General features: G+C 41.4%; 2 protein-coding genes across 2 annotated transcripts in view; both read right to left on the bottom strand.

The window, feature by feature from the left end:
- The window catches only part of disc1 (DISC1 scaffold protein), a 65,729-nt gene extending 63,436 nt beyond the window's left edge, over positions 1 to 2,293 (bottom strand). The window contains exon 1 of the mRNA XM_088934185.1: positions 1,791 to 2,293. Coding sequence (XP_088790311.1) covers positions 1,791 to 1,899 — 109 coding nt within the window. The 5' untranslated portion in view covers positions 1,900 to 2,293. The remainder of the gene's footprint in view (positions 1 to 1,790) is intronic.
- A 6,859-nt stretch (positions 2,294 to 9,152) lies between these two features.
- Positions 9,153 to 20,877, bottom strand: tsnax (translin-associated factor X). The gene is made up of 6 exons (XM_088934300.1): positions 20,677 to 20,877; positions 19,561 to 19,668; positions 19,275 to 19,389; positions 18,265 to 18,395; positions 10,213 to 10,334; positions 9,153 to 9,731 (listed from the first exon to the last, which is right to left on the bottom strand). Exons 1-6 carry the CDS (start codon positions 20,690 to 20,692, stop codon positions 9,348 to 9,350), a joined length of 876 nt encoding a protein of 291 aa, XP_088790426.1. The 5' UTR covers positions 20,693 to 20,877; the 3' UTR covers positions 9,153 to 9,347.
- Between the last annotated feature and the right edge of the window lie 302 nt (positions 20,878 to 21,179).

Below are 21,179 nucleotides of genomic sequence, written 5' to 3'. Positions count from 1 at the left end.
CAGTAACTGAAACAAAAGCGATTCTCCTCCATAATCATTTTAATCTCTAGGCTGCTCAGGCAACAAAAAATGACTAAAGGCCTTTGAACAGAAATAAAAATGTCAAAACTAGTAAGATACAGCAGACGACAGTGATGAAAGGCCTTCATAATACACTTTTTACATGTATTTCCTTTTCAAAAAGCATAAATGAAAGACAGACTAAGATTGTAGATTAATGGCAAGACGATACAGTATAAATGCAAATAAACAAATCCCAATTTTTTCCAGTAGAGGAATTATTCTACATCACCTTTAATTTCGTCTTTTAACCAGCAGGACACCTTTCATAGCATCTAAGAACAATATTACAGACTATCCTTATGCTACATACTGCAGATTCACTGCTCAGGCTCATACAGTATGTATGATGTCAACGAGAACTTGAAAAACAAGCTCTACACATGACACACAGACTTCAAAGACTTTATTAATGGTCAGCTGAAAAACCTTGTTTTTTTATGTGCTTGCTTTATGTGCTCACTAGTTTCAGGTTTACTAGAAATATGGCTTCCCTTGTTGGAAAATCGTGTCATTCAAGCCAATCACGTTTGGATTAATATAGACTGGTTTTATGTTAAGGGACGACTTATTGCATAAATACATTCACAATTCTGACATTAGCACCGGGGCCTTCGTTTATTTTTAAACTAGCAAGTAGCATCTATGTTTATTCAACAACAATCCAAAACATCTCTGATCTTGAAGACGGGGGTAAACTGTTTTACATAGGGAGGAAAACTTTTCAGGCTGTCTTGGAAAAGCGCACACAATATTAGCTCAAACACAGCTACGTTTCAAATGATTGTTCTGCGTCAGGGTAGAGGACTCTAGTTCCCTGTGATATGACGGGTTGGGAAAGCTGATTGGACTGAACGTCGGACACGCACGTTTGCTGTGCTGTACCATCTCAAATTCAACTTTGTCCTCAGATCTGCGTTCTGTGCGTGCGTGTCACTCAGGAGACACGTCTAAAATGCTTGCTTGCCCGTACTACAGTTAAAAACTGTAGAAATGCGAAGATCACAAATTAATTCACAATTCTAATGTAAATCCCTCCAGTGTGGATTTTCAGATTATTAAAAATAAGTTCGCGTCACGTCCGATCATCCACACATTTGAATTAAACAGCATTCATGGGAAATTTCATTTTTTTAACCAGGGCTAGATTTGTTACTTTAAAACCTTAGGGCAGTCAGGGGTTTTATAAACGCACTGCGTGACTCCCTAAAAGAGCATATTGTGTTACATGTTTCAGCATTTTAAAATACATTTTGGGTCATGCCGTTTTTGTGCTCATCACGCGCGATTAATTTCCCCAAAAACTTGCAGTTCACAGAACTCGGCTGGCGTTTCGCTCAAAAGTTGGCCGTAGTGCAATTTCGAGTAACGAATCTGGCTCAGGCGGGTAGTGGTAACTGTGATCAGAAAACAGATGCAAAAAAAAATAAACATTTGGATACAACTGAAACCAACCAACACTATAAATAGATGTGAACATGTTTTCAGGGGCGTTTGTGCTTATCAATCGAACTCGCAACATTGTTCAAAGCCGAGTTTTTACAGCTTCAAAAACCGGTGCGGACATTGAATTGTAAAAAAAAAACGACAGTATTTTACAGTTATCGAGCCGCAAACTATTAACGTTCAAAGAAGATATAACGTAAGAGAAGAACATGCATAAAACACCGATGTTGTTAATCGTGTTTAATAAAGCGCAACGCTTTATGGTAAATAACGCCACTAATTACCTGTCCTGAACCCAGCGTGGTGCCGGTGGTTGACGTGCGTGATGCTGTCAGTGTCAGAGATCGGCATGGAGGGGACTTCGCCCTCTACCTTCACCATCCCGGTAAACATTTTGTTTGCAAGGAGGAAAAAAAACAACAACAAAAGCTGTTATGTTTCCAGAAACGATGAACGGATGAAAACGGACATCTTTCCAGTCTGCCTAGGAATTCCCTTCTCTGGCGGAGCTCTGCAGGAAAAAAAAATCACACTGAAGTCATTTCCGCTCGGGAAAGTGTTTCCCCTAAAAATAAATTCCAAGACTCGCACTGCTTCCTTCGCGTTTTGTGTCCCCTGTCTGGCCTGCGTTAAAAAGAAGACGCCGGCGTTGCTTTAGTCTGTTTCGTCTTCAGCCTGCTGCTCACTAACAGCACTGCCCTTAAACCAGGCAAAATCCCAGGCAGCGCTTGATGACAATTCCTGCCACTTCCCACTGGGAAGAATAACATTCGCCAGTTTGATTTTTTTTTACGGAGCGCAGCGCAATCTTCCAAGGGTTACGCAGAAAAAAAAAGGCTCGGCGCTTTCTGTTCCGTGTTAACATTATCTGCCGTCGTATTCCAGATACAGCCCGCGGCGCTTTATGCCGTTATGCGCTCCATTGTGAAGCCCAGGAGTTTCCTCTGGCCATGAGATGAAATCCGAAACCGCACGCAGTGCCGGAGCCGCCTCCCTCGGCTCTGGGATGCCTGGGAAGCGCTGGCTGGATGTGCAAACGAGTTAAACAACGAAATTATGTCAGGGACGCCACTTAAATGATGGTCACCATTCATTCTGAATATCAAAAGCGGGTGTTTTTTTCCAGTTTATAGACTAAACTGCATTGCCTTTGGAAAATGTGTCAAATGGTGTCGATGGACATGAAGGCGGTGGTCTTCCTGTTGGGCAGGAATTTCCAATCCCCCCTATGATGTGTGTCCACCCCCCTTCTAAGATAGTTTGGCCTACAAATACATCTCACAGGACTTTAAACAATCTCTCCTCGATTTGCGGACCCCTATCTCTCGCTGCACAGCCCAGAGAAGGCGATGGGTTTCGGATGAACAGATCCAGGCGAGACGGACGCTGTGTCAGACACACCCTCAGCGAGCTTTGCTTTCCATCTGCAGAGGTCCAGGTGTTTCCCTTTCCGACGACACACCTGTGCGCAGGTAGTTCTGAAACACAGAATCTGGTACAGTGTTGATAATAATTAAGACCTGAGAGGTTTTCGAAAGTCCCACTCGACCTTGTCACATCCATCCACCCATGTTCTAGCCCCTTGCTCCTGCTGAGGGTTGCTGTGGTGACTGGCTGAGCAGGGCAGCCCCGAATTTCCTTTCCTTTCCCCGGCAACAGTCTCTAAGTCCTCCTGCGGGCCTCTCAGGAGCTCCCAGAGCAGCTGAGAGATATAACCCCCCCCCCAGCCTGTCCTGGGTCCACCCTGGGTCCTCACCAGATGCCCAGCCCTTCTCAACTGACTCCTCTCGATCCAGAGGAGCAGCAACGCCACTCCAACGTCCTCAACTCTGTGAAACAGACTAAAGTAACTGTTTTTTAAATACTCCATTGACCCCAAACGGAAAACTGAAATCGACTAGACTGCAACTGTTAATTTACAGTATATAGCTGACCCTTTTATCCAAAGCAACTTATGCTTGCATCCATTTCTACAGCTGGGTGCAGTCTAGCAAGCAATTCCAGGGAAGTACATTGCTCAAGGGTACAAGAACAAGGGTAGTGTCTCACCCGGATTTTGGACCCTGCCCACTGCTCTCACTGCTTGCTGCAGTGATCTCACACCTGACTGGAATCAAATCCAAGGTGGTAAAACTAGTACCACAGCAGCTATGGTGTTGTTTAAAATTGAACTGCAGTTTTTTATAGATTTATTTGACTTAAATACAAAATTACCTCATTCATAATGCTGCTATGTTATGTTACTGGGCAGTTTTAATGGAAAGTAATTTTGATGTTTTTCTCAGAGAATGGGCTGCCTTTAGAGTCATGAGAATCTTTTAGTAGAAAGTTACTGTTCTGCACTTCGTGTCGTTTTGAGTGCAGGTACTGTGGAGATGGCCTTGTGTGTAAGGACCCTTATATAATTATTAATAATAACTGTTTACACTTATATATATATAAGCGCTCTTCTGGACACTCCACGCAAAGCACTTTACAGGTAATGGGGATCCCCTCCTCCACCACCAGTGTGCAGCCCCACCTGGATGATGCGATGGCAGCCATAGTGCACCAATACACTCCACACACACCAGCTCTCAGTGGGGAGGACAGCAGAGTAATGAAGCCAGTTCAGAGATGGGGGTTATTAGGAGGCCATGATTGATAAGGGCCAATTGGAAATTTGGCCAGGACACACCCCTACTCTTTTCGAGAAGCACCCTGGGATTTTTAATGACCACAGAGAGTCAGGACCTCGGTTTTACATCTCATCCAAAGGACGGAGCCTGTTTACAGTACAGTGTCCCCGTCACTATACTGGGGCATTAGGACCCACATGGACCGCAGGGTGAGCGCCCCCTGCTGGCCCCACTAACACTTCTTCCAGCAGCAGCCTCAGCTTCTCCCAGGAGGTCTCCCATGCAGGTTACTGACCAGGCTCACACCTGCTGAGCTCCAGTGGGTTGTCAGTTGTGAGTTACAGTATACAGTATGAGCAAGACTTCAGTGTTTGCAAATTGCAGAGGTTAGGCGCTCAAGTGCTGGTGGCAGAGCAGGTGCTCAGTGCTCAGACATGAGAGGTATGTGCTGCCCTGGGATGATGCACTTCACACATGTAAGCAGAATTGAGTTTTACAAATAAGAATGAACTGATAAAAGCAGAGGAAAAGCATAAGAAATTGTTCCCAAAGTGTTGCCTTGGGTTTTATCATTTCTAGTGAAACACAAACTGCAAAACCCCTTTCTCTCTTAAGAATGAAAATAATTTGATAAGGTAAAAACATTTTAATGTTTTTCTTACCTTTTGCTACCAAACACCACCACATATCTTAGTATATTTATAGTATATCCATATATCAGTACTGCAGTTAACCGAGCCCCTCTAACAGGAGATGAAAAGACATTGCTTGTGCAGCGCTGTCTCTAATGTGCTATTCCAGGCAGCCAGAGCCAAGGGGAATGCCCGGGCCATTTTGTGGCGAAACGGAGCTTTGCTTGGAAGTCTACTGTATGGTCGCAGTGTCGGGGGGAACGTATCAACTCCGCCGAATTGTAATCCAAGTTCTTTCATGCTGCTTCTAAACAAAGGTGCGCTTGTTCCCCGTCTCCTTCTCCTGCCTCGGTAGACATGAACTCTCTGTGAGAGAGCATCTCCTTTTAAACCATTCCAGGTGAGAATGGCATGTAGGCATTTAGCCTTTGAGCTGCAGACGGTAAATGAAGGCGTAACCCCAGTTCTGTCGTCACACACTGGCCCCCAGCTGGCCAAGCTTGAAACTGGAAATGAGATCCAGTTTCAAAATGATAAAAATACACCGGGTGCCAAAGAAACTGCATTAGAGGTTATGAATATGCCATGCTTTGCCACGTTTTCAGTTTACATTTTGGGAGATGCAAAACCGTACCGCGGCTGTGAAGTCGTGTCCCTTTCGGTTGTACATTGTGTCGCAAGGAACAGAATATAATTAAATTAAATGAGGCGTTTAACTCTTTCAGTCTGGTCAAGTGCAGGTTCATATGCACATTCGTTTCAATCCGAGTTAATAAAGCCACGTTAAGGGCAAGGGTGGTGGAGGGATCACAGTTTCACCGTGCGTGCCTTTTGCTCTTTACAAAAATGTCAGTGTCTGTTAAAGACAAAATATACCCAGCAGCGCTTTCGAAGGTTCATTTTTCGCCACTGAGGAAGATGTGTCTCCCAGCAGAGAACCAGCAAAAGTGAAAAAGTTCAACCGTAGCTCAGCATTGCCACCTATTGAGCAGATGCTGAACTGCAGTTATTTTTAATAAATCGGGTTTATGTTCACTACTACTGCAGTTCCACCTGCATGTTAATTGCTATAGTTAGGTTAACCCATTCATTAGCTACCTTATTTGCTAAGCAATAAGCTTTTGCTCTGACTTTGGAGTATTGCGTTGTGCTGTTTTTAAGCAAAGGTTTGAACGTTTATATTTCACATACAGCATGTTATTTTGTGAGGCATAGATATTTGATCTGTGCCTGACCTTGTGAATTGGCAAGTGAATGGGCAATAGTTTTTAATCTAACTCAATGCATTTTTTTAAGGAAGCACTTGTGACTATCATACACATGGAAGCTTACTGCTGTATTCACTTGTAAGAGAGAAAGCTGCTCCTTGACATTTTGGCCATTAATTAGAGAATAAAGACAGTCAAGATCAGCAACAAACTAAAACGGTTACACCGAAGAGCAGACCATTCAACTCACCCACTGCCTTTGGCTGTTAGTAGCTCATAGATGCAAGTATCCCATCCTGCTGTTTCTTGAAGGCTTCCCAGGAACATGGCTTCAACACAGCTTACCAGCATGTTCAGACACCCACAAAAAGAGCTTCTTGTTCCAAGTTCTATTACACCTCCCTTCCAGTGACCAGTAACTTCCAATCCATGGGGATTAACTCTGTCATTACCTTTTATGATTTTCAACACTTGGGTGCACTTACAGCCTTCATGCTGTCCTGAACCTTACTACCAGAAAAGTACTCCCCTGTGTCACAGCCATCTGTCTATCTCTCCACAAGGAGGCAGGATGGTATTAGTTTTTTTTTTTTGCTTTTCATTACTGGTTCATAGAACTCAAGTAAACCATTTAGGGTTATGGAAAGAAATGAACGATAAAAAATATTAATTAGATTAATAGTTAAAGAAGTAAATTATACTAATTATAATCATGAGCTGGGAAATGTATGAACTTTGATGAAATATTCCAAAACCAATATGCAGCTGCATTGATTGTGCAATACATATTTAGTAGATAATAATAATTGCTTACACTTACATAGCACTTTTCTGGACACTCCGCTCAAAGCGCTTTACAGGTACTGGGGACTCTCCTCCACCACCACCAATTTGCAGCCCCACCTGGATGATGCGACTGCAGCCATAGTGCACCAATACACGCACTGCACACCAGCTCTCAGTGGGGAGGAGAGCAGAGTGATGAAGCCAATTTATAGATGGGGATTATTAGGAGGCCATGATTGGTAAAGGCCAAAGGGAAATTTGGCCAGGATGCCAGAGTAACACTCCTACTCTTTTTGAGAAACAGAGTCAGGACCTTGGTTTTACTTGTCATCTGAAGGACGGCGCCTTTTTACAGTATAGTGTCCCCGTCACTATACTGGGGCATTACGATCCACACAGACCACAAGGTGAGCGCCCCCTGCAGGCCTACTAACTAACAATGTTTTTATGTGCAGAAACTGACAATATCCTAAAAGCTTTCAAAAGACCCAGTCCCACAACCCATCCTCACTGTAGATGGAGATTATGAAAGGAAGAAAACCCTTCTGCTGAAAGCCTGTTCAAGAACAGGAGGCTTCTGTAGGATTGTCTAGAACAGGGGACCATGTGGGAGATGCTATTTTGTTTCAACTACACTGAACCTGCATGGCAGCAAAGTTTTCATAAAGGAACAGTTAAAGGTTAATTCCACGCTGAAAGGAAAAGAAAAGAGACGCATTGCATTAAGGGGGTTCCCATACTGTACTACAAGTCAACAATTCAATATTTTACCTCTGCCTGTGCACAGGCAGAGAACCCAAGTCATACCTGGTGCTACTCTGAAACACAGCCAAGCACAGAATAATCTTTAAAAAAAAAACAGATTGCCAACTTTCTGACCCTTTGGCACAAACATTAATTTCTACTATGAAAGGTATCTTTAAGAAACAATGGATTCTTAGCCTGATTTGCAAAACCGACCTTAGTGACAAAAACACCATAGCAGATTAGCAGTATTGTTCTTCAGGCATTGGCCTGCAACCTTGATCTGAGTTTCCATTTTATTGCAATGGAGAGTAACTGAAAAACTACTCAGCATTCAACTGGAGCAGTATGTCAAAACCTCCGGCATGTGGTTAACAAGACAAGTTGTGTCCATGTGTACGCAAGACATGAAGAGTGGACCTAGCAAGCCAAGATGTTAGAAATTAAGTGGTGAAAATGTTCACACATGCTCACTCAGGCCAGGGAGACCATTCAGAACATTTCTGATTATGTGACTAAGGGATCCGCAGCATTAATCTGCACCAGGTGTTGGGTTTATTTAAACTCCACAACAGCAAGGGATTTTCATAATCCTTTCATAATACAAGTCAGTGGTAATCAGTGTATTATAAATGGTATATTATACTGTTATATAGCACACTCTTTATCACTCTTGGCTGTTCTTCAACGTTGTCACAACTCCACCAACTATTTGCAGTCAAGAACATAAGAAAGGTCACAAACAAAGGTCACCAACGAGAGGAGGCCAATCGGTTCATTTAGACCCTCTGGTAGCTGGTGCTCTGATCTCAGGATCTCCTCTGGCTGTCGATGCTGCTTCAAGAAGCCAGCGCCAAAGAAAAATGAACCTCTCTTCCCTGCACGAGAAACAATAGATTTAAACGTGAGCATTCTTCTGATCGACGTGGTTTATGATCCTGGGGGCCCCTCCGCTGTCGGAGAGAATTCCTAGCTCTCCAGGGGAGATCTGCTGTCAGGAACCGTCAAAGGAGAACGAGGCAATGGGATCCTCTTTCGCATATCACTCGGGACAGGGGAACCTTGAGCAGCAGCGGAAGGAATGATTACTGGGCCATCTGTCTTCGGAAAGAATGATAACTGAAGGACAGAAGACATGAATTGAGCATGCTGGTGTCCACTCCACTTGCGCTTGGGCCTTCTTCTGAGCAAACGTCTCTGCTGGAATGCGCCGAAGCGAGACAGGACTGGAGAGCCGCGATGATCCATGGAAAGTGAAAAAAGAGCCCGTCTAGACGTGGGGCACGTAGAGCACGTACAGGTCACACATCTCCCTCTATCTCTGCAAGTCAGGGAGAACCAGAGCGCCGAGCAGCGTCTACTGGAGATGATCTGGCCGATACGGCAGGAATAAACAAACCCAGCACCGCGCTCCTCTGCCTACGGATCTACACCACCGCACAAGGCGCCCGGTTTAAACAAGCATGTTGTGTCTCATTGACTTATTTTTAAAACACGGGGTATTAAGAGAAAAATGCGCGACACAGGTGATGAGCAAAACAAACAAACAAGCCAAAGGCACCAAAGGCAAATGTCCTGGATGTTCAAAGGCTGGTGGCATTATTGGGGTGAAAAAAAAATTACCATGACGGTAACAGATGTGACATAGACACCTTCGAATTACAGAACAGACTTTAATGGCCCACGAACACAAACAATCCCATGCTTTCTTACCATAGTCTGGTTAATGCAGAGCCAGACCTTCAACAACTACGCCCACACAGGAGGTTTAACACCGGAGGCACGGGGCCGGCAGCCAAGCAGAGCTAACGCTAATCGCCAGCCCGGCAGCCAGCCCCCTTTCCCAGAACCCGTTAGGAAATCCCTTCGTCGGGGTCGATTAGCGCCGCCCTGGTGGTGAAAACATCCGCCAGCATGTGCGTGGGGATCTCGGAGCCCCGCACCCGGAGGGTGTAGCAGGCGTCCTCCACCTTGCCCAGGCTCTGCTTCAGCGTGTACAGCTTCTTGGACACCTCGTAGGGGCCGGTGTTGCCGATGTAAGAGAAGCCGTCGTAGATCTGGCGCAGGAACTGGCTGAGCTGGAAGGGCGTGTCGATGTCGCCGTTGCCCACGCTGTTGATGCACATGCGCATGAGCTCCCCCGTCAGGTCCGCGATGCCCAGGAGGTAGTCGGTGGGGGTCACCTGGAAGTACACGGCTCCTTCTCGGCTCTCCTGGACTGACTCGGAAGAGGTACCCTGGTCACCGTGGAAAACACAAGCAGATGTGAAAGGTGCTGGACAGGGGAAAAAAACTGAAGGCTATTAAAGCATCAACAGTCCTTATTTTATAAGTATCCTAAGAACAATTCTGCAGTTTTTCGTAACCAAAAAGGCTGAACTCGGCTAACAATGTGAAACTCACATCTTTAAAAAATTAAATATCACAGAAGCCTCCAGTTTCAGATATACTTCAGCCATGGTCCCTTTACAGACCTTTTTCTGTGTTTGACAACATTTTTTACTCAGATAGCATCCTGCCAGTCTGCTCCGTGCGTACCAACTTTCTTTTTGTCCTTACAAAAGAAACAACACTGAACGTCTGGTAAGTAAATGGTTTGATTAATTAAAGAGTGAAAACAGCGCTGTAGGATTTCTTAAACAAAAACCCTAAACATTTCAAGAAGACTCAAATGCCATACAAAATAATTTTGTAATTTTTGTCCAAGAACAACAGTACCTCAGCCTCTTTTGTATTGTCTTTTACAAAAATTAACTTCTTATTAATTTCTTCCAGGCTGATTAACGAACGTTCTTTGATGAAGTGCTGAAAAGATATGGCTTCTACATATTCCTGGATCCCTGAAACACAGTAAGGGAACATTGTTAGAGCACAGCAAAGTGTGACAGCTCCTTTAAGTGGTGTGAAAAGTACACACAAATGCATGCTGCTATTCCACACAGCTTCTGATGTGATGGAACAAGAAGGAAAAGGAAAGAGGAAACAGTGAAGGCAGCTGTGGAGTCTTCTTCAGGTGTGTAGAGCAATGAGGGGGAGAACAGAAATATGAAGCCAAGAAAGAGAGGACATGAGACTAGATAGGAGACAGGAAAAGGGGGATAATGAAAACCATGAAAATATGGGAACTGAATATCAAGGGAAGTGTCAGAGGCAGCAATCCAAAAATGAACAGAGTTTAAAAAGAGATTAGTTGATCATTGAATACAGTGGGAATGAGTAAAAATATGTGAGGTGAGACGGGAACCACTGAGTAGTAAACACAAATATTGGGCAATGCCATGATTATGTACATAAATAAACCTTTGCATTACGTTTTCCAAAACCACTGTATTGCACAAACTCTGGGAAAAATCTGTTACATATGATGGTCCAGAGCATAAGTTCAGGAAAATGAGCAAACGATTAAGGAAAGAAGTTAGAGGAAAACAGCTCTCATTCAGATAGAGATTGCCACATACTCGCTTGTTACTGAGAAACACTGGGGAAGAAAGTGCATGAGATGAAGGCAAAGTTTTCCTCCTTTCTTCCTCTCTCTCTAGACAGATATGATGTGATTTAGTATTCATGTACATGATTTAGTATTCATGTAAGGCTGTAGGCAAGAAATCTAGGCAAACAACTGAAACAAAAAAAAAATTCAAATACATAGGAGGACTTTACATCACATAAGGTAAAGCAATTCCAAATCAGAAAGGTTATAGCTGAGCATCCAAGATACTATATCGACAATGATGACAGAAAAGAGTTAATTTTGAAGTTAGATTTAAAAATGCAATTAACATCAAATATCTGTCTATTTCTGGCTACAGTGCTACAACCAGTATCAATAAATATGCACATACTTTGTTTATACTTTCAACACATGATTTACTTTACTCTGGTATTATGTAAAATAATACATAATGTTTCCATCATTGTTAATTCTAGATAGTATATTTTCCTAATACATTTCCTTAACATTGACAAGGTTAGTACCTTATTTAAACAGGTCCTTACTATGCTTATAAATTAGTAACCTGCTGTTGTATAGCTCTGTGTTTACTGTGTAATTTTTATACCTGCTCATCTTCTTTTTCATAAAACGGGTTGGACTTAATCTATCTTGTTTTAAGAAAAAAAAACAAAGAACATGAAATGGCTTTAAAATCTGGTTTTCTAACAAACTTTTTTTTGTAGCTGCAATCTATTACAGAATAACTAAGATAAAGGAAAGCGTCCGCTTGTTCTACTGGCAACAGCAGTGCCAACAAGAATATTCAGAATAATTGAAAATTCTCCCGCAACAACAAGTCTGTCTTCTGCGTGTGAAAAACGGAATAAAAATAAACGCTGCTGAACTCTTGTGCAATCCTAGCTCAGAAAATTAGACCCCAGATGCATACGTGCGCCACCCTCATTTCCCAAGCAGCGATCCACACTAACGAAGCAAACAATGACAAAACACTGTGGCGAGCAGAAGATTAATTACCTCAGAAAAATGTGACACAACAAAGGATGTCAGCAAATAATGAAGAGTGGCGATGAACATAGGGGCAGGAATTTACTCGGTATGAACCCGATAAGAGCCATGCGTGTTTATCACCCCGAGTCACCGCTGTTCAAAGTACTTTACAACCTGGAGACACCGACTAGTGCTTCATCTCTCAGACACTCACCTCAAATATTTCAAGTATTAATTTTAAAGTTTTTAAAAACTATATAATATTTATAAATATATAAATTATATATTTATAAAAAAGTCAAATGTGATTTCAGTTACAATGCAAAATTATCTATAGTCATCTGAGTACATTATTTCAAATTTTTTAATATGCTATTCTCCAGGGCATACTAAGTAAGTCACAGACACGGAAACGTCCTGGGAGTTTCTTACCTGCAGATATAGAGAGCCTGTTGACTCCTCCAGTCTTCCTATAAGCATTGATCATCTGCAGTATATACAGTACATCATCTAGCGCCAGGCAGACGCTGGTGTTTGTGTCTGCTCCATTTCAAGCTTTGTGTTATATCACATGCATGCCTGGGACACAACCTCCAGTCACAGTGAGCCTGGGAAGCATGACATGATAGATCTGCCAGCACACTGGGTTCAGAGACAGTCAGCATCAAGCCTATTACATCAGAAAACTCTCATCAAGCAGCAAGATCCACTCTTGGTCCAAGTTTCCCATGAATCTTACGGCCTTGCACTTTCTCAGGACCTACACTGGATTTTTTCCACCTTCTCCTTATAAAGCTCCTGTCTAATTCAAGGTCTGGTATGAAGTTGCCTCTGCAGGCAGTGCCTAGTCACATACTGCATATTGGGGTGTGTTTTTAAAGCAGGGATAGAGAAGCTCAGTTTTGGCTCATGGCACTGGAGGTGCACCAGCCCCAGTTCCCCCTCCTTGCCCTGATGCACCTACTCTGCCATAAAGCAAAATGGATATATTTTGCATAAAACAGCCTACTTATACTTTAAAATCTTGCCTAAGCAAGCGTGCAAAAACCATGCTAGACTAAAAACAAAAAGACAAGTCATTGGCTTCCTGAGCAGCAAAGAAGGAAAGGAATACCAGGAGGGTAAACATAGGAATGTGCAGCCAGTAGGAGCCACATGGATCCAGTGGAAAAGACTCAAATCAAAGACTCAGTGCATCCCGAAACATCCTATTAGCACAACCTGTGAAAGGCACTATATAAACAAGGTGGTACTGACTTCATCAAATAAAGCAGTACAAAAACTGTTACAAATAATCATTAATCCCCCCCCAAAATCACATCACACAGAATTTTAAATTCATCAAGGCCGCGGCTGACATCATGCAATCGAGAAGCTCCCCGCCCAAGAATTGAGAAATCACAAGCATCAAATAGATCAGAAAAAATACATCAAGAGAGACAAACTTCTGGAAGGACGGAGGCTGTTGGTAGGAGCATGTGGGATGCGTGTCTTGGCCTCAGGATTGCAGTGCTCACCTCCAAAGTGCTCTTACTAATCCGGAGATAATTCCTGACAAAGGCAGACACTGATTAGAAAGTGTGTGTGGCACACCTACTCCCTTTGCCCCTATGTGCTTGAATCAAACAACTGTCTTTACGCAGGTCAGTTTATCATCCCTATCTGTCATCAGGGCATGTCATGTGCAGGAGTGCAGAATGAACTTGGCACACATCTGCAGAGAAGAATTACAACAAGGCACCCTACAGCCAAACAAGGACAGGTCTGTCCCTTCCTCTGCACCTACTGTAGATAAAGGATTACTCGTGAGCCCTTGAAAAACAAATATTTGCAAAAGCGTCTTATTGCTTTGTTAACAATTAACTCCCCATTTATTCACACAAGCAAAACTTGAATAAAAAGTACATATGTTGTCATACTGTATAGTGTACATAACTTTTAAACTACAGAATTCAAATGACATTTTTTACTAATCCAGTGGGATCTACACAAAAAAGACGTTGTTTATTATACGCAAAATATCTCCGACTATTACCAGAAAGTTGAAATGTTTTATATTTCAAGAAATCTGCTGACTTAGAAGTTGGGAACAGTTTCATAGCTGCTGGACCAGAAAGTCAATACTATCTATTTAAAAAAATGATTACACCAACCACTGTGATGTAAATCAATGATAATCCTCATTATTAGTTCTGTGAACCATTAAAGGGATTTTTTTTACCTAATCATATCATATTATAACAGTATTTTATATGTACATGGATGTGTTAAGACCTTATTTCGATACCCCCATCAAAAACTGGGTTTCAGACATTACAGTGTGCACAGACTGAAGCTCTGGCTTGTTATTTTGAATCAACTCAGTTAACCAAGGTTAGGTACTTTGCACAAATTACCACTGCTGAGGACATCAGTACACCCAGATCCAAAAAACTGCTATTTGTGCCCCAACATTGCTCTAAAGCTTTGTTTTCTTATTGTGTGGGATACTTTCAACTCAAATAAGCTTGCACAAATCCTCCAGTTACAAATGCTTTCAATATATCACACATTGAAAACAAGTAACTTTTATCATTAAAGCATACTGTGGTATAATTTTATAAAATTTTAAAACTTTTTTTCTGTCAACAAAGGGAAGGAGTTTGAGTACTAGCTGCACAATGCATCAACACAGAAGGCAACTAAAAAAAGATTAAGGAAGCAACAAGTTTTTTTTTCTCAAGCTCAGTTATCAAAATACCAAGACTATCCATATCAGTGCTTTAATTGTTTTTAAATTTAGCATTTGCATCAATAAAAGCTTTATTTCTTTTAATAGCTCCATGCAGAAATAAATGAATGAAATGTGACATGAAACTGCTTTATCAGTTCAGCACATTAATAAGTGGTTATACAATCTAATGAAGATGAAAAGAGAACTTGGTGGGAACAGGCTAGTGGTCACGTCGATGGGGAAGCATGAATAATTCCTCCGTGACCACAAACTAAAAATGCTAGATAACTGCTAAAATCATATAACCCCTAATGCTTCCTTGAAAACTTGGCAGACACCAAGTCTAAAAAAAACTTCTGCTTCTCAGATTGTAGAAGGAAAGTCTAATCTTCAGTCATTTCAACAACAACGGGGGGACATTTACCAATTAGTGTCCTAAGTGAACAATGTTTTCGCACAATCGTGAAATCTGATTGGAAGTCCTTCAGCAGATTCATTTTACAAAATGCTGACAGCAAAACCAGTATTTGGAACAAGAAGGAAAACAAGCCACTTGACGTCTGGTATGCAAAGGTACAGCATGTAAGCTGTAAAATGTGCTCGATAAAGCCTAGAGGAATTCAATAAGTAATGCAGAGGGATACGGTGCATTAACAAACTGCAGACAGCATACGCATTTATAAAATGAAAACAGTACTGTCCATACCTTTTCTGCTTTTTATGAGAGTAGCAGTATTTCTCATATGACTGTCACCTGCCTGTGCATAGAAGAGCTAACAGAAAGAAGCACCTGGGAATTGTGTTTAAAAGCAAGAAACTTTGGCTTTTAAAATGTGTTGTTTGAAATGACTGATTTTGAAATGATATTATACATACATTAGGTTTTGTTAACCTAATTTCTAGTGATGACAGTGAAGGTGACGGCACTTGACAAGGGGTGAATTTGCTCAATTCTCATGTTCAGAAAGACAACCTGAAAAGACTCAGACTAAACAAGGTATCCAAAAAAAAACATCTGCGCTGCAGCTGGATGAAACTGCTGCCTCAACAAGAGAATCTCACTCCTCACACAACACCAGGAATCCAGATACTGGAGAGCTCCGATTTAGCAAGTTTTTAGGGCACTATTACAGTATATCACTAGTTTCTAAAGAGCTGGAACAATTTCATTGTGATCAATTAAGAAATGTAGTGTTCATTTAGGGCCAAAATCTCTCAAAGGCAAAGAGTGTTCTTAATTAAACAGATTACTTGCTTATTTCGTCAATAATTTATGGGTATTCCCAATCTTTAGAAACAGGTGACCTCAGCCTGGAAAACAAAGAATCTCACAGAACTGGAAACCCCAGTATAAAAACCTAGGGCCAAAACTCATATTTCCTAGGGCTCCTGAAATCCTCAACAGCTGAAGACCTTTGAAAAGTGTTAAATTGGTTGAGTTAAGATCACGATTAGTTGCATACGATCATTAAGAGAAAATCTGGGATGAACAACCCACAGAGAAAGCAAAAACAAAAACATTTTAAATTCCCAAGGGAAAAAATATAAAGAAAGTCTAACCACTCTGCATTTCTAACTTCCATACTCAAACAAAGGCTATCTATAAAAGTTTAACTATAAAATTATGAACTAATTTCTTCAAAATTGAACATCAGTGGATGTGCAGATGAATTTTTATTTTTACAATAATAAAAACAGCCTGAAGAAAAAAGCATGAAGCAGTGTTACTTTAAGCTGATTAGGAACAGATCCTATGATGAAAGCTACTTTTGTAAAATTGCAAGTGTCTACTGATTCAGTAGCAGGCAACTCAGTCGGTAGAAACCAGATTGACACAGAAGGTTCAATCTGAACATAAAAAAGTCTGGAACATTTGAAATATTTCAGTTATATCTCATAGATATTGTTAACAACCTAGTGTAAGATTTCAATATAGCTATGGATTCCCCAGAAAGTACGTAGATTCTACATGAAAAGCTGTACAGTCCTATGACTCTTGTCTTTTCAAGAACCAGCTCATGGTTCACGCTCAAAATAAGTCACTTCGGAAGTTTCTTGTTTCAAAGCTCTCTCTCAGCTCCATTTCTATACGATTACCTTATCACTTCATACTGTAGTGTCGTCTCAAGGACAGAGTCCTAAGTTACGGTTTTCTGGTTCTTTGTAATCAGTGTATCATTCATCATTAAAAGATATCTTAAGCTTTGAAATTAATGGCCACAGTGGGGGGTGTGCCTTGCAAAGATAAACTGAAACAAAGGGCACTTCTAACATCAATTTTATTAACAGCTCTCCAGTGCCCTGAAAATGAACTTCCTGTTCAGTCAAGGACATTTAGGACAGTTCTTCTAGCACATGATATATCGCTCGAGCATGAAGTTTTTTTTTTGCAATTTTAAAAATTACAAAGGGTTTAAATACTCTTTTTCCATGTAGACAATGCATGATTATCCAACAGAGATGCTCAAACACTTATTCTGAATACTCCTATTGAAGACTTCATGAATATTCATTCAGTGATGTGGGTCTGTAGGAACTCTCTTTATTCATGAACTACTACTGATTAAAATAAAAATGTTTTAAATATCAGTGAGAAGATATGGTCAGGCTGCTTTATTTTTAATCAATGATCTCCTATTTCCTGCATGGGATCTCAGGACAGAATTGGCAGCACAGACAATGAACATCACTTCTCATCTGACTTCTCAGGGCATTTGAATTCCTAAGGCAAATGATACTGGAATCTGATGTTTCTTGGGATTGCACCACTCATATAAATTAAATGAATTATTTTAACTCTTTTGGTTCAATGAGAGAAGTCAAAAAATAACTTTATATATCCTTTCAGTGCATGATCCATTCTTTTATCCTGAAGTCTATTAGCTACCACTATCTTTCCTACTTGTACACTTGACTCGCAACTTGCATGCTCTCAACTTACTCCAGAAAATAAAAAAATATTGAAAAAATGCTTTATTCTCAGAAAAATTCATCAACCATGCCAAAGAGCTAGTCAGCCTCTACAGTCGCCCGTGAAGTGAGAATTCTCCTCCCATCCCTCCTACCCAGTGACCCAGCACCAGTACATCTCTGTTCTCTCATACAGTAGCATCGCAGTGATCAGCGCCCACGTGGCTGTTGTTTTTGTGAGAAAACTCTGATGTAAAGCCTATACTAGGGCTCCTAAGCAAAAGTCACGTAGTGAAACAGGTGGTGAAAAGAAGAAACAACGTTCAAAGTCTACGTTGGATAAAAAAACTGGAACATTAGACAAACTCTGAGGTGGCATGTCAGTGACTAGTATTGCTTGGAAACATGGCCGAAATAAATCCAGCGTTCAATAAAAAAGTGAATTTTATGAAGCTGTTTCTTATTTACTGTTTTTATGCTCATATTTAATATTGTGACTGACAATAAGTGGTTAGTGGGGGTTGTAGGGTATAATATGACAAGAATTTGGCTTTCGCGCTACTCAAAATCCCTATTTAATTGGTAAGAGGGCTGTACTCTGGGAAAGGGGCTTTGGCGATAGGTTGGGGATTCGCAAACAGGTGTAAACCCGGCTCCTGCCTGTGGCGTTCAGAGTCACGCTGAGGTGTTGGCTATAACGTCTCACCGGGAGTGAAGGCCCTGTGGTACTGGTGCAGGTCCTGCCCTCTCAGCTCCTCGGCGATCTGTTTGATCTTCAGTCTCACGCCGTCCAGCTTCACCTCGGACTCCGCCAACAGCTCCGCCACTCCAGGGACGCTGCGGCCAGAGGGAGACCAGGCGTTAAAGGGGTTTGCGGAACACAGCCGTCACCTGGGAACACCTACAACCTGGGCTAACAGTGGCCTCCTCCGCCCTCAGGGCTGTTGGATTGATGATCGGCCTCAGCCCAGAGCAACAGGCAGCATAACCTCGCACATTACCTGTCCCGCCAGGCAACCAACTGGTCCCCCAGTTTAAACACTGATTACTCCTCAAGCTGCAGAAAGCACGAACCATGAACATGTTAACTGCTCTTTTTCAAGCAAAGGGCCCTGTTAACGATATCCGTTCTTTTCTAAAAAAGTACTTTACAGTCCTGGAATGTGGCAATCCCTAAAAAAAATACACTAAAAGCCTACATAGAGCACCTAAAAGCATCACACACCCGAAGAAGGCTCCAAAGCCGAAACATTTTGGGTTTTTTTTCTTGTCTTTTCAGCAGAGAATAAACCTTTACTTCTTCCTTTGCAGCCTACGCATGCTGACTCAAGTAGCTACCTCCTTGAACTACATCAAAAAGGGGTTTCTTATAATGTATCTCCAAGGTATTATTATTCTTTAATCTTACATTAAAAACACCAAATCAGCATTTTACTATCGACAATGAGTCCCATTGACTACACTGAGTACCATTCAATACAGCTATTGGTTAATATACACAATACACACGGGTCTGTTCATAGCAAGAAGGAATGAAAGAACCACAGCCAAACCTTACCACCACCTTGGAAAAAACAATTCCTCCACTCACTCATGATATGCTACTGTTTTATGGTAATGTTTGCTCTTAAATCCACCAGCAGATTCCAGTAGGGTCCAGGATGAAACAGATTCTGATAACCCAAGCCCTGCATTCAGCAAAATGTCGCACCGTACCTGGTTACTCTGTGAAGGAGAAAAATAGTCCTCTTGCTTTCGATGGTAATATCGCGACTCAGTTTCACCAGCCTTTCGTATTTGTCATGCTTGGTGTCCAGCTCCAGCTGAAATGCTATAAAAAGAGGGGGAAAGCACTATCTTGACACCAATTTCAACTGTCCTGTCAGGGTACTACAAAAGAACTAGCTCTTAAGTATGATGCAGACTTACCAGCAATCAGTCTGCTCATTTGTTGCTTCTATTTCTCTATTACTCTAGCATGAAAAAAAACGTATTTCCTTACATTTAAATGCTGCCATCACAGCTGAAGTTGTGTTAGTACCATCGTCCTGATCTTCCATTTTGTGGGTCGGAGTGTAATCTTGTCTCCGTTTCCGAAAACTTCCATCACCTTTGAAACCAAAAACCCACAAACACACACAGGCATGTTACCACTCAAATGGTATGTTACATGGTCTTAAACCCCAAACAGCAAATAGACAATGAAATAACTGCTACTGCCCTGTAAAAAGGTTCCGTTTCAAACTTCTGTACTCATATCAACGTCCTGTCTGTCAGTTTATAAAATAAGTTCAAAGCGCAGCTACAGAGGAATGATTGGGTAAGATCTATTCTTCACTGTTAAGGAGGTTCATACAATTTAAGAGAATGTGGCTTCCGAGATCACAAACGAACTATTATCATTACTTATTTAGAAAACGACTTTAACGAAGCGTCAAACAAATGAGGACCTATTCGCGGGGCAATAAAAGCATTTGAATTTCAAAGGAAATGTGGGGATGTAGCCGCATTTCAAAGGGACTGTTCCCCAATTCCATCAGAAAAGGCTCACGTGTAAAATAAATACCGTTAACAATGCGAACAGATGTGTTTTCACAACAGCTGTGTACTCCTGCTCGCCTTAGCGAACTAACCGCATTCAAGTCTTTGGTTAGCTCTGAATGTTGTTAGCTGTGTGATCTGAGATTACCCAGTTAAACGCGCATTTTCAGCAATGAATTTTACTTTCAGAAATTGAGCTTCTATTTTCCTTCCTCTTTGTGACTGCGATTAATTAGCAGACAGATGCCATTCCTGAGCTTTTTAAATCAACCACAGCTGATTATCTTATTCCCTCCCTTTTAACCAAATTAACAACATTCAATATATTTTTGAAAGGAGGATTAGCTCGAAAGGACTATTTTTGCAATTAGCCCACAGCATGTGAGCAGAAATCATCGCTGCTGCTTTTAATCCAATTATTGTCGTAACTGTCCACACGCACGCACCTCGTTTAAAAAAGTATATATAAATTAATGAATATTCAACAACAAAGCTTCCTACGACAGAAAACTCAGGCTTTCAAGCAATATGTCGTGAATTCCGTTACTGCCTACAAAACAAATCACTGAACACTAACCTTCTTTTCTACTCATCGCGAACTAAAACAGTTTGTACCAAAATGTTCTTTGTTATTTAAACTCTGATTGACTTTAATTGCAGAAATTAACAATAGCCAATTCGCTGTGCCCAAGGATGTGTTTACATCAAACCACGCTTTCCTAAACAACCATGTTTCGCTCCTAGAACACTGGATCTGCTGCAGCTGCCTTATTACTGCCTGTTTAATTAAAACAGAAAAGAAAGAAAATCACGTAGGTAAATCAAATATTTAGAAGTTTAGTTTTATTCACAATAATCGAATAGAATTTAAAAAGAACACCGATGTTGTTTTCTGACCGTACTGTGACTAAGAAGTACTTATTTTAATAGCGGCATGAGCTTTGCTTGTTTTCATGCCGGGAGCCGACTTTTCATTTAAAAAATACGTCATACTGGAAAATTGCATTTTGGGAAATGTATTTTTAAAATATAGCGGCTCCAACGTCTTCCTAACGTGGTGTGTACAGTGTATAGGTACTG

Source organism: Atractosteus spatula, chromosome 15 (assembly GCF_055471065.1).
Source record: "Atractosteus spatula isolate fAtrSpa1 chromosome 15, fAtrSpa1.hap1, whole genome shotgun sequence".
In the NCBI taxonomy this organism is placed as follows: domain Eukaryota; kingdom Metazoa; phylum Chordata; class Actinopteri; order Semionotiformes; family Lepisosteidae; genus Atractosteus; species Atractosteus spatula.
Note: the sequence above shows the minus strand (reverse complement) of the source record. Positions and strands in the feature narration are given on the sequence as shown.

Excerpts from the sequence above, each read along its gene's own strand:
- tsnax (XM_088934300.1), bottom strand. Across the intron at positions 19,390-19,560 it reads TGTGATGGCAGCATTTAAAT|CATTTCAGCTGGAGCTGGAC; the intron begins GTAAGGAAATAC and ends CTCTTTTTATAG. Across the intron at positions 18,396-19,274 it reads CTCCTTCACAGAGTAACCAG|CGTCCCTGGAGTGGCGGAGC; the intron begins GTACGGTGCGAC and ends CTCTGGCCGCAG.